General features: G+C 47.1%; 1 protein-coding gene across 1 annotated transcript in view; it reads left to right on the forward strand.

Annotated features, from left to right (window-relative positions):
• Positions 1-250: 250 nt before the first annotated feature.
• The window catches only part of LOC117282603, a 189,038-nt gene continuing 174,272 nt past the window's right edge, over positions 251-15,016 (forward strand). The window contains exon 1 of the mRNA XM_033752933.1: positions 251-2,157. Within this exon, the coding sequence (XP_033608824.1) occupies positions 269-2,157 (1,889 nt within the window). The 5' untranslated portion in view covers positions 251-268. The remainder of the gene's footprint in view (positions 2,158-15,016) is intronic.

Raw genomic sequence — 15,016 nt, forward strand, 5'->3', positions numbered from 1 at the left:
ACACTGACGATGCTTAAGTAAGCACAGAGATAATTCCTCGTTAGCGGCTTCGGTGCATATGTGTACTCATGTATACTGTTTCTTCATGTCGTATCAGAGCGGTCTTCGAACTGTAGCGATTGATCTGTTGTCGAAGCAGTACTAAGCACAAAATTCTATTTGACTCGATTCTTAATATTTCTCAACAAAAGAAATTTTCTTTCTTCCAGGGCCACCAGCATCGCCGGACATCATGGCGTGATAACTGATACCTCACGAGGTACTAACCATGGCGGCAACTGCCTCAGCTGCTGGAACTACGTATCGAGCTGTTAGTGACAGAGGTCGCCCTCTGTCAACAGTGCAACTCATCAGCCCGGACAAAACTGGCCAAGATGGCGAAGAGGAGGCGGATGACGAAAAGCGAAACAAAAAGCGATCCAGTGAAAATTTCGTCGGGAAATTTAGCGTCCATCACAACGACACTGGAATCGAAAACGAAGGCTTTGATCTCGGTTCTCCCCTCGCCGTTGACAACAGGCAGTCGAAAATCTCGTATCGCGATTTCAAACTCTGCGGCGACAACTGCAGGAATCGGTCACCGGTCGACAACAATCAGGAACAGAAACGACCCGACGCTATTATCAGGGAGTCGCTTCACATTTCTAACGGAAATGTTCAAAGGTCGGAGGAACTGCGAAGGTCGCTGACCGTTTCTATGGAGAACTGCGACTTCGGAACAGCTGAACAACGGAACAGGAAATCAGGGGCGCACACGGACGCCCCAGAAACACTGAAAAGGCATATGGAGACGCCTGTTAGGTCCAGCTGGTTACTTGATGGTAACGTTAGGCGGAGAGACGACGCCGTCTGGAGGCGACGAAAGACAGATCCTTCCGGCGACGTATGTACCAGTAGTAATTATTCGTACCACCGCGACTACCAAGAGGCGCTGTCGTCGCTACTCTGGGAACCATATGATTGCCGACAACCAGAAAATTCTGCCCCACAGCACTCAGCATTTGGGAGCGGATGTGCAGTTGACGAAGGCGACGTTTCAGTGTGGTTATATCCTCGTGTAATGAGGACAGCACACTTATCATCTTCATCATCATCAACGTTGTCTATATCATCATATTCTTCATCGGCTTTGGTCAGCGCCATGGGTACTTCCGGTGATGGACATTTGTGGAACAGGGACGCCAGGGACCCTTCAAGCTCGTCCCTGAGGGCTCTCATTCTGTCCAACAGTAGCAGTAAAGACGAAGATTTGACAACGTCGTTACCGTGCAGTAACAATGCTTTGAAGCTAAGCGAATTGCGGTCAGAACCGGTAGATGTCAGCTCCAGCTGTGGCAGTAATACAATTGGCAACGTCACGGCCGACCCAAATCAACATGAAGACGAAGAAGGATCTCGTAGGGAGGATGCGGTTGCTGACCTCCATACGCGCTGGGCTGTAGCGGGTCCACCAGGAGCGCTGCAGTCGCCGGACCGCTGCGAGTTGTGCTGGCAGGCTTGCAGTCAGTGCGAGTCGAGTGCGGCCACGATGTTGGTGAATGTGGCTGGCGCGGATGGGCCTCCCAGTGTTAGTGCTAGTGGTAGTGGTGCAGTGACGAGTAGTAGTAGTGTCAGTGTCGTGAGTTGTTACCGCGCAGTGCCAGTTGTAGTGTCTGCAGTGCCAACAATATCTTGCCTCAACGTGTCACATGTCAACGTCGAGGCGGGTGTCAGTGCTGCCAGGGGCAGGACTTTCACGTCCACAGAGGCCCAGACGGACGACATAGGGGTGGCGCCCGCGACACCCCTCAACAACAACAGGGAACAGAGGCGTCGCGAGCGCCGGGAAAGGCGCCACCAGCGACGCGCCAACAACAGTAACCCTCCTCAACACGAAACACATTGGCAGACTTTAGTGGCGGAGCCACCCCCAGCAGCTGGCGGAGGGGAGAGATTGCCAGATATACTGAACTCGCATCTCCCTCCTCCGTATTCCACCCTGCCTCTCGGACTCCCGCCTCCGGGACATGTGGTGCATCACCCGCCTCCACCACCCCCAGTACCTGTACCGGTGCCTGTCACGACGGCTGCCCCCGGATCGCCGCCGCCACCCCCGCACCATCACCACCACGGAGGCATGAGGTTTCCCTTCCAGATCACCCCCGGAGAGAGAAGAAGGTAAGTCCGGTTGCACTATATGCTCACTAGACTAGTGCCTCGCACTGTGTGCATAATGAGGAGCTTCGCCGTTTACCATAGTATTGGTATGATGAGATAGGCGGATCATGTAGTATGCATGGAGACGAGAAGTGCATGCAGGTACACATTTGTCGTCAGAATTCCATGGGGAAAGAGACTGTTTTGGAGACCTAGAGGTGAATGCATAATATTAAAAAGGATCATAAACAAACAGGGTTTAACTTAGGATAGGGACGCGTGGTAGGTTCTTGTGAGCACGGTAATGTACCTTTGGGTGACATAAAAGATGAGGAATTTATTGACTACCAGCATCTCAGTATCAGTACAAATGTTAACCCTTCAAAAACTTCATTTTTTCTAAATAATATACAAATCCAGTCCGTACCTCACAGGAAACATTACGTCTTCGCTGGAAAGCCCAACCGGTTAATGCTGTTTAGGGAAACAGCCACCGTTTATTGCGAGAACTACAAAACACACAAATACAGTCTGTGGGCAGAGTGCAGAGTTTTGGTATGCTGGAACACGTGGTGAATATAGTGACCATTTGGCTTTAAAGGGCCAGAGTTGAAAGAGGCTTCAAGAGACGCGGTCCTGTGTAGACACTTTCGAGTAGCGCAGAAACCTTCCTGCAGCAGAAGCAGATGAACTGTGGATCGCTGTGGATATTACAATTCTCCTGTAGCGGAATATACACCGTTCATCATGGCGTAATTACGTAAGCGATACCATGTCCACAATATCCTTCTGCAATACGGCCTGTGATTCGCGCGCGCACAGTGACGTCATCCCTTCACGTCATTATCGAATCACTAACAGCAATATGGCTTTCGAGTAGGCAATTAGGTACATCAAATGCTTCTCACTTTCCAAGAGCAGCTGGGTCGTGTTTGTGGGCTCAGCCCCTTCCCCCTGAAATGTCTTCATTCGAGCCGAATGAATCTGGTCAGAAAATGAGGAGAGGGGGGACTGTGAGTAGTCATTACTAGATACCTTGTCAAAAGCTATGGTGGACCTTTTGTCTCCGTTTATTAGGGTTTTGAGGAATTAAGTGAAAGAAACTTTTTCTGTCATCTGTCAGCAAATAAATTCGCTGCGACGACAAACTGTACGTAACCATGGAAACAGCGGCAAAGAAGATTTCGTTAAGAGCAGTATACATATCGATATAGTGGTCGAGTATCGATTTTTCAACGCATATGAAGGAGTTGCAGCGCGAACCCTGCATCCAAGTCACCACTGCTGGAGCAGCCTTTTAACTTGACAGTCAGGGGTTGGCAAACTGAGGCCGCAATGAATTCCAGTTCAGCGTGTAGCGAGGCCAGACATCCCCTTGTGTAGGACGCGGAGTCCTGCTCGTCTGTCCTTATTCTGTCGCAAATGTGGCCCTTCCTAAGGCTACTTTCCTTTACTGTTATTGGTTATATTTCGGCCCCTACCCAGCTTGTACATCGAGACCAAGTTTTGCACGCACCGCACAGCTGCTTGCCTCTTGCTTGCTAAGCATATCTTCTACCATGAAGATGGAGACGGTTTGTCCCTTAGTGAAATTCTGCCAGACTATACGGCGCCCCATCTCAGAACTCTTCATAGCCACACCTGTGAGAACCTAAAATTCAGTTTATTTGTTTATAATTTTAGCTGTTCCCGCGGTTACTTTATGTTTGTGTCTCCTGAACTTACAGCCCCAGGTCTCAGTCTGAACCCAATGGCATGTTCGTGGCGATTTGTTTCGGTTACACCACATGGACATCGGCAGGGATGGCCACAAACTGCACATCCTCTGATTTTTGGAAGAAAAATATTGAAAAAGGAAGACTATCATCCAGTAATTGATACCAGATGTTTATATTATTTGCAGGGACACACAGTAGTGTAGTTAGTTGAGGCACTATGCTACAAGCCGGAAGGTCGCAGATTCGAGTCCCCAGTGAGGTGGATTTTTTTCAATTTAGCTAATCTTTCCAGCCGCACTATGACTCTGGGTTCAACTCAGCCTCTAACAGAAATGAGTACCAGAAATATTCCTGGGGGTAAAGGGCGGCCGGCACGCAAGGCTGATAACCTCACTTCCATCTGTAAGCCAAGTGTCTAGAGAAAATGTGGGAGCCTCGACGTCTCACAGCCCTATGAGCCAACACGGCCTGAGGCAAGGATAGCTTAATATTTACTTATATTATTTTCAAAAGTGTACTTTTGTATCCAGATCGCTCTGGGGCGATCACTAAGATTAGTCTTAGACTTATGCTCTGAGCATATTCATGGGCCGTCCATCCTGGAAACTCCCCATGTTCCTGTACGTAAAAATAAATGGGAAAGTTATCCCTGAGGAAAGGCCGTACCATAGCTCAGACTGTTAGTCGCTGTCTTTCCACTGCGGCGGCCCGGGTAAGCCCCACGCCAGGATATATGAGATTTATGGTGGACAGTGTGGCACTGGGGTAGGTTTTTTCCTAGTACTTCGGTTTCCCCTGCCAATTTTCATTCCACCGACTGCTCCACACTCATCATCTACCACCCAGCGCTGGTACAATAGGCCAATTAGTGTCCGACGTACCAAGTGGACTCAGTCCCCCTACCCCAGCTAAAAAGTAGAATTATTCCTGAGGAAAAACACGAAATACTTCACTGAGGATGATCGATATACTGGCCGAGATTCGAACCGGTCACATCCCCAAAACACGTTAGAAACTTTACTGCCTGGTCTGCTCCGCGCAAGCGCAGAATGGTGTCCAAAAGGCAGTGGCATGAGGCCCAGAAGTGTGCAGAGAAATACTTGAGGTGTGTATATGTGTGTGTGTGTGTGTGTGTGTCAATTAAAAGTCGTCCTTAACGAACTGTTGGAAGGAAACCTGAAGCAGGGGGAAGGGGCCATCGCAGACGCGAAACTTTTCCTGCTCTAACGACGCTAACTGCTGCACAAACACGAGAGCTGAAGGCCGCCCCTTGTATTGCTGCGTAATTCAGCGGGCCCGGGGCTCAGCATCCGTGGGACCGAGTCCTTCCCCCGCCTGCTGCGGCTCTGGGTCCCGCACTGCCCGTCAGAATGCGAAGTGGGTCCACTTCTACCCGACCCAGAAGGCAGCGCTTTACACGGGTCACTCTTGTGAGACCCTCGGGTCCAATACAGAGAGAGAGAGAGAGAGTGAATTGTGAGATTGGAGGTTCTCACAGCGATAAATGCGAAGATATTAACGTATTGTGGGATGTGATGCCGTGTAGTTCGGGCCGACTTCAGGTTAGAAGAGAGAACTCTGTCCCCTTACATCCGTATCACTTTCTTCCTCTTATATCCTGAAAATGGAAGCAGTAGCTTCCTCCGAAACGTTGCTAACGATATTCCAGACTACACGGGGTCGCATATGAAAAGACATTATTCTCCACCTCGGATAGACATATACGATGAGTGGAGGTAAAGCTCCACGCATTCGTGACCTCGACATGGTCTGGACACAGTGCTGAAACGAAACTTTGGCCCCTGCCAGGAATCGAATATCGGTAGTCCGGCCCATAGCCATTTCCCTTAACAGCCCAGCTATATAGTCCGTCATATGTTATGCCTTTAAAGTGGATCGAAGGGAAGTCGAGGCATGCACGGCGGTGAGCTAACGCAGCCGGTGGGTGTGACGTGTGAGCATGACAGCTGCTACTAGTTGTTGAGCCTGCAGAAGCATTGTGGGTAGGTGAGTGCAGGGGAGGAAGAAAAGAAGATGGATTTGGGGGTAGCAGCCATGCGGTCAGGTCCAGCTGGTACTGAAACTTGCGGGTTCTGCTGGAATGTCTTCACCGTTTCAATTTTTTTTTTTTGTGGAAATAACTGAGGGACAATTGGAACCAGTCATAAAGTCTAACTATCTAATTAACTAACTAACTAACTAACTCCATGGAGCTGGGCCCTTTTTGAGAAGCCGCCAGTTGCTGAACTACTTAAAAATTACCAAACATTTTATGGAACCCGAATGTTCATTGCCGTGTTCACAAGGGCCCTCCACTGAACACTATCCTAAGCCTGTTAGGTCGTTTATCCAAAGAATCCGTCGCAGAGTTCGAGGGCCTTTGTGACATATCGTGGCAAAGTTATTTTTTTATGGTGAGGAGGTGTAAGCCCCACGCCCAACCCCTCAACCTGGAGGACCACGCTTTGTCGGTTGTCCGCGACTACTTATTCAATATATTCGGAACTGCTCACCATACCTGGAGGACGTCTCCTCCCTCCGCAACCTGAGGACACGACATGCAGTGGTGGCAAGTGATACACTTAGCAAGGACCCTGGGACACTGACCATGAATTGTTATTTTTATGTGAGATTTGAGGATCTCGGGACGGTGATGGGGTCTGTTCCTGTCTCCTCGAAAGTATGAACTTGTAGACGTAGCGGAACAGTTTTTTCTCTACGAGGTTGGTACCTTCCTATCAAACTTTACGGCGTCAGTTTCCACGACAGAGTAATCTTCATGTGAAGAATTCTGTCTTCTGGGATACAAAGCTGTGTGACTGTGTTTGCTGCCTGGTTTTACACTGGTTTCTTGCTTGGGTTAATCTTCGACTCTGAAGATGGAGTTCACATCTTCCTCCGAAACGTTTGTTAACATTCAGCGGACTACACGGCGTTATGTCGTAGAAGGTAGAACTGTTCATAACCACCGGTGTGAGAACCTCAAATCCTACATAATCTTCATATCTGTCCATGTTTACAGTCAGAAATTTGGCAACAGGGCGACGTTGCGATTAACATCAACCTGTTAGCGACGTGATGTGTTCCAGCAACCGATTGGAGTGTTCAGAGGCTGCGCTCTCTCTTCTGCGGGTGGTTTAGATGCTGACGAGGGGAAGAGTGGGTTAGGGAGTGAAGAGAGAAGGCGATAGTATATCTAAAACATTCTGAGGTTCCGTCTTCAAGGCACAGTGAAGTGGATCCTTGGCGCGTTCATAATGAAGTCAACAGATCCTCATTCAAGCAGACGATAACCAAAATCGCTGTACCTGAGATTTTTATTAAGGTTTCAGCGCCTTCACACGACGTTTTCATTATTGTATAATAAAACGATTGATATTAAGTGAAACCAGTAAATAATTTTATTATATTAATCACACTACATGTTTCGGCTTCTTTTGACCATCATCAGGGTTGTGTTAATAAAATCAATAAATATATAAAGTTTGTGCTGAGTTGCATGATGATAGAACGAAACCCTCGCTAATCCGGAGTAATCTGGGGGAGAGGTCATCCGGATTAGTGAAGCGAACATAGGTCTAAAAGACAAAGACACCTTAGAATATTGGAGGTTTGAAGAAACTATGTCAAGTTTTTTACTCATCTGCCTTCCTAAATACCACGTGTTCTTTAAAGTATGTACTCAGCTGTGAACGGATTTTTGTTTTATATTTCGACACGGATTATCCGACATCCTGATTAAGCTCAATCAGATTAGTGAGGGTTTAATGTAATAAACTGATTTATTGGTTTCGCTTAATATCAATTGTTTTATTATACAATAATCAAATCGTTGTTGTGTGACGGTAGTTAGACCTTGATACCACATATATATATATATATACACAACAGAGTGAACAAAAAAGCGAGATATTGTTGTACAGAAAGGCCTTTATTGCCTGTCCCAAGCGTGACGTAGCCGCAGGAATATTTCAGACTGTGCATAGGGGCAGGAAGATGAAAGTGATATAATTTTTAAACAAAAGAAGGCGATTGGAAAGGATAGGAGAGTAGAACATAAAAATCTGAGAACATGAACTGCAAAAAGAAAGAAGAGAGAGAGAGAGAATGAGTAATTGGAGAAGGAAGAAGCAGGCAGTGTAAAGGAGAACACGATTATGAAATAGCAGAAGATTCAAAACAACGTGGGTCCGGAAGGGGTGTAGCCTGCATTTAAATTTTTCCCCGCTGGACGCTGCCTTACCCTCTGTTTTCTACAGCGTGCTACACTCTCTCGAGCCCCAGAATTAACAAGAAGTTCTGGGAAGAATAAATTGCTCACTTTCCTTCCTTATTAAACGGACTGCACAGAAAACGACGCATTTAGCTGTTGACGTAACCCTATTGTCGCCACATCTGCCGAGTTATGTTCTCGCCAGCTTTCGTTTTCAACAGTAAGTCATTAGGTATTTATGATTGTTAATTCTCGGCCTCGTACTTGTGAATCGCCCGGTACTTGCAGTTTGCTGTGCTCATTAGCAAGTATCAGTGAAGGCATGTAACCACAATCCCATACATTTCCTAGCGATATCAGGGTAACAGGGTTTCAGGGCGCATTCCAGACATATCTGTCTTCCTCGGTTAAATTCAACGTAATGTGATGAAGCTGTCAGGTTTCCATAGCAACGCGGTGCGACAGCTCACACTTTCATGTCATTTCCCGTTGCCTAGCAGCTAGAACTTGAGTCGAATGGTATTGTTGCCCCATTAACTTAAGCTCATTCCATCAGTGGACAGGCCGTTTTATAGCATCTGAGAAGCAGTTTCCTACTGCCAAGAAAACACACTGCGTCTTCGTTAGTATCAGTCAATATATCTGCATTCTATGGACGTAATTTTAAGATACGTTCGAATATGTGCACTGGATTAATCTGGCTCAGGTTTGGGACCAGTGGCGGGATCTTGCGGGCACTGCAATGAAACTTTGATCCGATAACAGATGTGCTCTCGGTAGCTAGACTGCGTAACATGACTGCTGAAGTGGAAAGGATTTGGAACGAAGCGGTCGTGGTCTGATAGACGTACTCTGCTGGAATTTGCGCAGAAGGACTAAGCAAAACCGCGAAGAATATGAAGGCTGGTGTTTCGGTCGAGATGCGAACCCAGCACTTACCAAATACGAATGTAGAGGATTACCGCTACACCAAACCGCTCAGCATGTGGAATTTATTGACCAGCTGATCGACTATCAGCTTCTGATGGCCTCTGCTTCGTGCTTGTAATATGAGCAGTGTTTGTTAGGTTTGCAGCCCTTGTCCGCTGAACACAGCGACACACACTTCCGTCGCTGATGAAACGCGAGCCCCGTGAATCTTGACCACCTGAAAGGCTGTGGTCACTCATGTTTACGTACCTCATCAGTCAGCTCCTTCATGATGCTCAGTTTCTGTATTCTGATACACCACACAAGGCAATTATCGTTTTGTCTAGTTGCTTACGTTCTGCTGTGAAGTGACGTCAGGTTTGTTAACGATTTGAGGGAACGTACTCCTTCCATCTGCCCTGAAGATGGAAGTAGCTGGTTCCTACATATCTCCCAAACTACAAGGCAAGATGCCGAAAGGGCTGAATGTCTGTAAGCCCTTCGCTGTGCAGAGCGAGGGAGTTGATAACAGCAGCTGTGCTTGCCCGGAGTTGCTGAGGGCAGGCAATGCCCTTTCTTCCGGTGTTTTGGTCCACTTCACCCCGGTACAACAGCTGACTGAGTGCACAACCCGTGAAGGCAGTTAAATATGGTCTCTGGACACGTGACCAAGAGGCATGATGTCAGCAAAGGTGAGAGCTGAACAGGCTCACTTGCTTTAACATTAAAAATACGGTGTATTTATGTATGTGCTTCGTATAGTTCTAACAATATACAACCATCGTCTCTTGAACTGCAGTAACCGGTTGGTCGTTGTCATGGAAACGGAGTTTTTATTGCATTTATGTATTGTTTATTTAACCACACTTACAGTAGCTCATGTTACATAGCATCGAATTGTAGGATGAATTAGACAGGATATGGAAGGAAGGTATCCTGGTCGTGTCAAGATACTGTCACAGAATGCACCTGGAAGGAATGAAGAAAACTACGGAGAATCTAAATTAGAATAATGGTCTTCGGGATGGGATTCGAACTGGGTTCCTCCAGAAGACGAGTCAGTCTCTTTATCGCCAGACTTGTAGAGTGTTTTCTGTGAGGTATTTGCTAAGGGCTGAATATTGTGAAATATTGGTTTACCATTGGGACGGCTGCATTACTGCGTCGGTCGGTCGATCGGTCGGTTAAATTGCTGCTGGCCTTAGCCAGCACATTCACTTTGACTTTGACTTCGACTTCGACAGCATAGTCATTCCTGGCTTCAGTCTCCTCGAATTCCATGACCAAGATTTTATTCTCTCCTAGACCTATACATGTTTCTAAATGGGGCCTCCTTTTCGACGCGGGATGGGTTGGTCTTTCTCGTATGTAGGCGCTACGTTTGTTGCACCGTAGTTTCAGCACGAGTATATCCGCGCTGTCACAGCGTCCAGGTCACTATGGACTGTGTGTACCCTTTGTCACTGCACTATTTATGCAAGGTATATAGAGCTTTCCTGTCAACGCAGGCTTGTGCAGCAGGTTATGCCTTGACTTATCATTTTAATAATATATACAAGTTCAGGTCGTACCTCACAGGAAACACATTACATCTCCATTACAGAGACCAACCTGTTTAGGGAAGCAGTCGCTGTTTATTGGGAGACTCGTAGGGGATGGACAACGCACTGTGTGGGCAGAATGTGTAGTTTTTACACCCTTCAGCATGTGGTACGCATAGTTACCATTGTGCTATAAATATTTAATACGTCTCTGAGAGACCCGATTCCCAGGCCTGTGAAAGTGCCGTGTGTTTGCGTGTGGAACGGTCGCGGGGCCAGTCGCTTTCTTCTTTTGTTATCGCGTGGACATGCGCAGAAGTGTTGTCGAGCTGAAAGCTATATGATACACATTGAATACTTTTCAGAAACAGTACACAATGTTTGGGGTGTGACGCCGTACAGGCCGGCTGAAGTTCACGTTTTCGCAGGGAAACATTGACTCCATCTTCAGAGCCGAAGAGAAAGCCAAGTATGCAACAGTCTGAGTGGGCCGCGTGCTCCTTGCTTGATGCGTCTGGTTGCTTAGAACCTGAAGATGGAGGCAGTGCTTTCATTTGAAGAAGTCAGTGAACTTGTACGGGAAGAGAGTACTGTGAGACCGTCAGATCCAGCGGGATAACACATTGTTAATATTTGTTATTCTCATGTGCCTACACTACAAACCGGAAGTCGATTTGTGACGTGTGAGATCACTGTGGACATTTCTCACATTTCCGTTGTTAATTTAACGACGTTAAATAGCTCTCGTCAGCTAGTTTCGAATAGTAGCATAATGAATACGAAAAGATTTGGAAGGAAACTCTCGTATCTTAACTACACGTACTTTCCTGGTACTTGCCTGGACAGACTGAGGAAAAAACAGTAAAAATATGAGTCAGAATTATCGATGTCCCTACCGGGATTCAAACACTGCCCCCACCCGAACTCAAGTCCGAACTGTTTTCTCTTCAGCTGACTTGCGCGGTCCCTGTGATCACAACTTCTGATGTTGTGTTTTTGCCCCCGTTGTGTCTTGTCTTCATGACACTAGCGGCGATGAACTTTGTACTGTTCTATTCTGGCAGAGAGAGAACTTTTATCTTTCTGAGGAACAAAACTAACTAACGAAGTGACTCCGTGGGAACTAATCCTTTCTTGCGATACTGATAGTTGCTCAGATAATCAAGAAACTTTTCGTTTCTTAATAGAATGTGAATTGTTCATTACCGTGTTCACAAAAACCCATCACTGGTGCCTGTGCCGGGGAGCCATTCAAAACCTTCCCGCTTTGTCCCGTTTAAATCGATTTAAATATTGCCCTGTTACCTACGTCTATTTTTTTCCAAGCAACAACTTGCCTTGCCGTTCAAAATTTTGTGTATATTTCTCATATCTCCTATGCCCCGGAGGAGAATAATGCTTCCAATTAAGGGTGGGATGGAGGTAGGTGGCTGTGCCGAAGAGGGTGACGCTGGGCGGGAGTGCACCTGATCACAAATGAACTAAAGTAGGCCACAGTCACTTCCCTCCTATATTTCCCCATTTACAGCGAACAGTCAGTGTAGCAATGGCTTCATATCAGTCCTTCACTGGATACAGCGTCCGTAAATATGGACCTCTGAGTGAGGAGCATTACTTTCGGTGCTCGTGGCACGACAAAGAAAACCACGGCGCTGACCAACGGCAACGCATAATTCTGAGCACGCGTCGCTATGGCAACCGGGCCCTGCTCATTACGCCGTGTAATGGCCTCAGCGTGCCTTCTTTTGTTTCCTTTCTGTCCCTTATTTTGTTTCCTAGAGCGGCTGAAACTGCGATCGTTTGGTGCAAAAGTGACACGACGCAAGTTAAGCAGTTTCTGCCCCGCCTTGTTCGGTGTTCAGAGCCTCTTCACCAGCCGCAAGCAACAGTACGAAGCTAGACACGCGTTCTTTACTGCAGTCTGTTCTTATCTTGGAATGCTATCGGGAAATGAAAGGGTAACTTCAAGATGAATCTCAGGGAGGGGGATGGAACTGGCTCAGGATCGTGTCCAGTGGCGAACTTTGGTATTAGCGTTGTTGAACCTTCGGGTTCTGCTGCCAGAGAGACAGTTAATTGGTAAGATGGATCTCAAGGAAACAGACTATGAAGATGGGAGGTGGATGGAACTGGCTCAGGATCGTGTCAAGTGGCGTATTTTTGTATTAGCGGTGTTGAACCTTCGGGTTCTGCTACCAGAGTCAGTTAATTAGTAAGATAAATCTCAGGGAAACAGGCTGTGAGGCTGGGAGGTGGATGGAACTGGCTCAGGATCGTGTCAAGTGGCGTATTTTTGTATTAGCGGTGTTGAACCTTCGGGTTCTGCTACCAGAGTCAGTTAATTAGTAAGATAAATCTCAGGGAAACAGGCTGTGAGGCTGGGAGGTGGATGGAACTGGCTCAGGATCGTGTCCATTGGGGCTTTTGTAGTAGCGGTGTTGAACCTTCGGGTTCTGCTGCCAGAGAGCCGGTTAATTAGTAAGATGAATCTCAGGGAAACAGGCTGTGAGGATGAGAGATGGGTGAAACTGGCTCAGGATCATGTCCAGTGGCGGACTTTGTTATTAGCGGTGTTGAACCTTCGGGTTCTGCTGCCAGAGAGTCAAGCAATTGCTCTATAGTTATTAATGATGATGTTCCTCTAGCAGAGCTGTCCGTGTGTTGTACGTAAGCCGGCCCAATGAAACTCTCATGGTATGATGTCTGCAAGCAAGAGTTTGGCGGCGTGCAACGGGAACAGAGCCATGAAATATGTAAGGGAGCGTGGTTCCAGCTCTGTGACATGCAATTGCACTTAGCATTCACGTGTGACAAGGCGCTTCCTTGTACAGCAAGTTACCTTGACACAGTCCAGAGTCTGATCGTTTTGGTTCCTAAGTAGAACTTGTCTTCATAGCGACATGCACGTCATAGCCTCTCTGGAACTCGCGGATGATCAGGGAAACAATCGCATACTCTAAGCTAACATTGTGACACAGGTTTGAAGTGACGCTCCATTGAGGCATATGGGGGGTGGGGGGTTATTACTCAGCACATTAGTAGTTTCGACACTGGAAGAAGGTAAGTCTCGGCTGCTTAACCCCTGGGAGGAGCCCCTAGCACCTCTTGCATTGGAGGCGTGGCGGGCCCTAAAGCAGCTTCGTACGGTGGGGAGAAGAGAAGTATATCGCCCCCACCGGGGATTGAATACTTATTCCCCGATCATCCACTCCGTAGCCTAGTCCCTATGTTGACTGAGCTATCTGTGATTTGGAAATTCATCGGGTTCAGTCCAGTAAATTACTGCCGGCTCTCGCCAGCACAGTCGTTCTTGGTATCTGGACCCATGACAGTATTTTTATTCTTTCCAAACTTATATGTGTTTTGAAATGAGGCCGCCCCTCCGACGAGAGGAATAGACTCGGTACAGTTGGTCTCACTCACTGACTTTCTCTTCCACTGGAAATTTCATCTAAATCCATCTAAATAATATATATATCAATCCGTACCTCACAGGAAACACATTACGTCTCCGCTACAGAGACCAACCGGTTAATGCTGTTTAGGGAAACAGTCGCTGTTTATTGTGAGAACCAGACGGAACACAAATATGAGTAACTGTGTGAGCAGAATGCAGAAGTTCTGAAGGTGGAACATGTAGTTACCGCGGTGTTTTAAAGGCTTAATATGCGTGTAGAACACATTAATGAGCAATCGTTTGGTTCGTGTAGCTACTGAGTATAACCGAAGTGAACGAGGAGCATTGTTAAGGATGGCAGTGTGCGTGATGCATAAAATGAGAGCACAATGGAGAGGAATGTCCGTGTGTGGTGTAATTTGATTTATGTTTCTAGCTGTCCAATACATGGACAGAGAAGCAGGAAAGAAAACGACTATTGAAAGACCTAAATGTAACTGGAGGTTGTAATGGAAATGGAGCTTCAAGACAGAAAATGGGGGAGTGTGGGTTGTGTGCATTTGGCTGAGGATGTGGATGTTTAACGATGCGGACAAACCATTGTGTGGGCCACCGGGGGTTCGATTCCCGGCAGTAACACTCATGATGAACCAGCTTCGTGTCAGATTTGTGCACTGAGGAAGGCAGCTACTCGCCTGAATCTAGCGCTGACGCCGAAACGTTATGGGTTCTCGCATACACCTGCATGGCATGGGGACAGCTCTTTTTTTTTTACTGTCATCAATAAATAAACACTGAGCAGGATGGAATAGCGGTACAATTGCAACTTGTATTGCGGAGGTTATTGGTTCGGATCTCGGCCGGGAAACCGACTACTTTGAGGTTTCTCGTATTTCTTGAGCCCCCTAGGTAAACGCTGGGATAGTATATGCAAATCGGCCACGACCGCTTCCTTCAAGATCCTTTGAAGTTGTTCTTGCATCTATCATCCCACCGTTGGACGCTGTGTATTCCAGCTACTGACAGCAGTTGATCAGCGAACGGAAGAACACGCACAGAAAACGTTAAGAAACCGCAAAGAATGCCTATGAGGAATGTATGC

This window comes from Cryptotermes secundus, unplaced genomic scaffold (assembly GCF_002891405.2).
Source record: "Cryptotermes secundus unplaced genomic scaffold, Csec_1.0 scaffold1440, whole genome shotgun sequence".
In the NCBI taxonomy this organism is placed as follows: Eukaryota; Metazoa; Arthropoda; class Insecta; order Blattodea; family Kalotermitidae; genus Cryptotermes; species Cryptotermes secundus.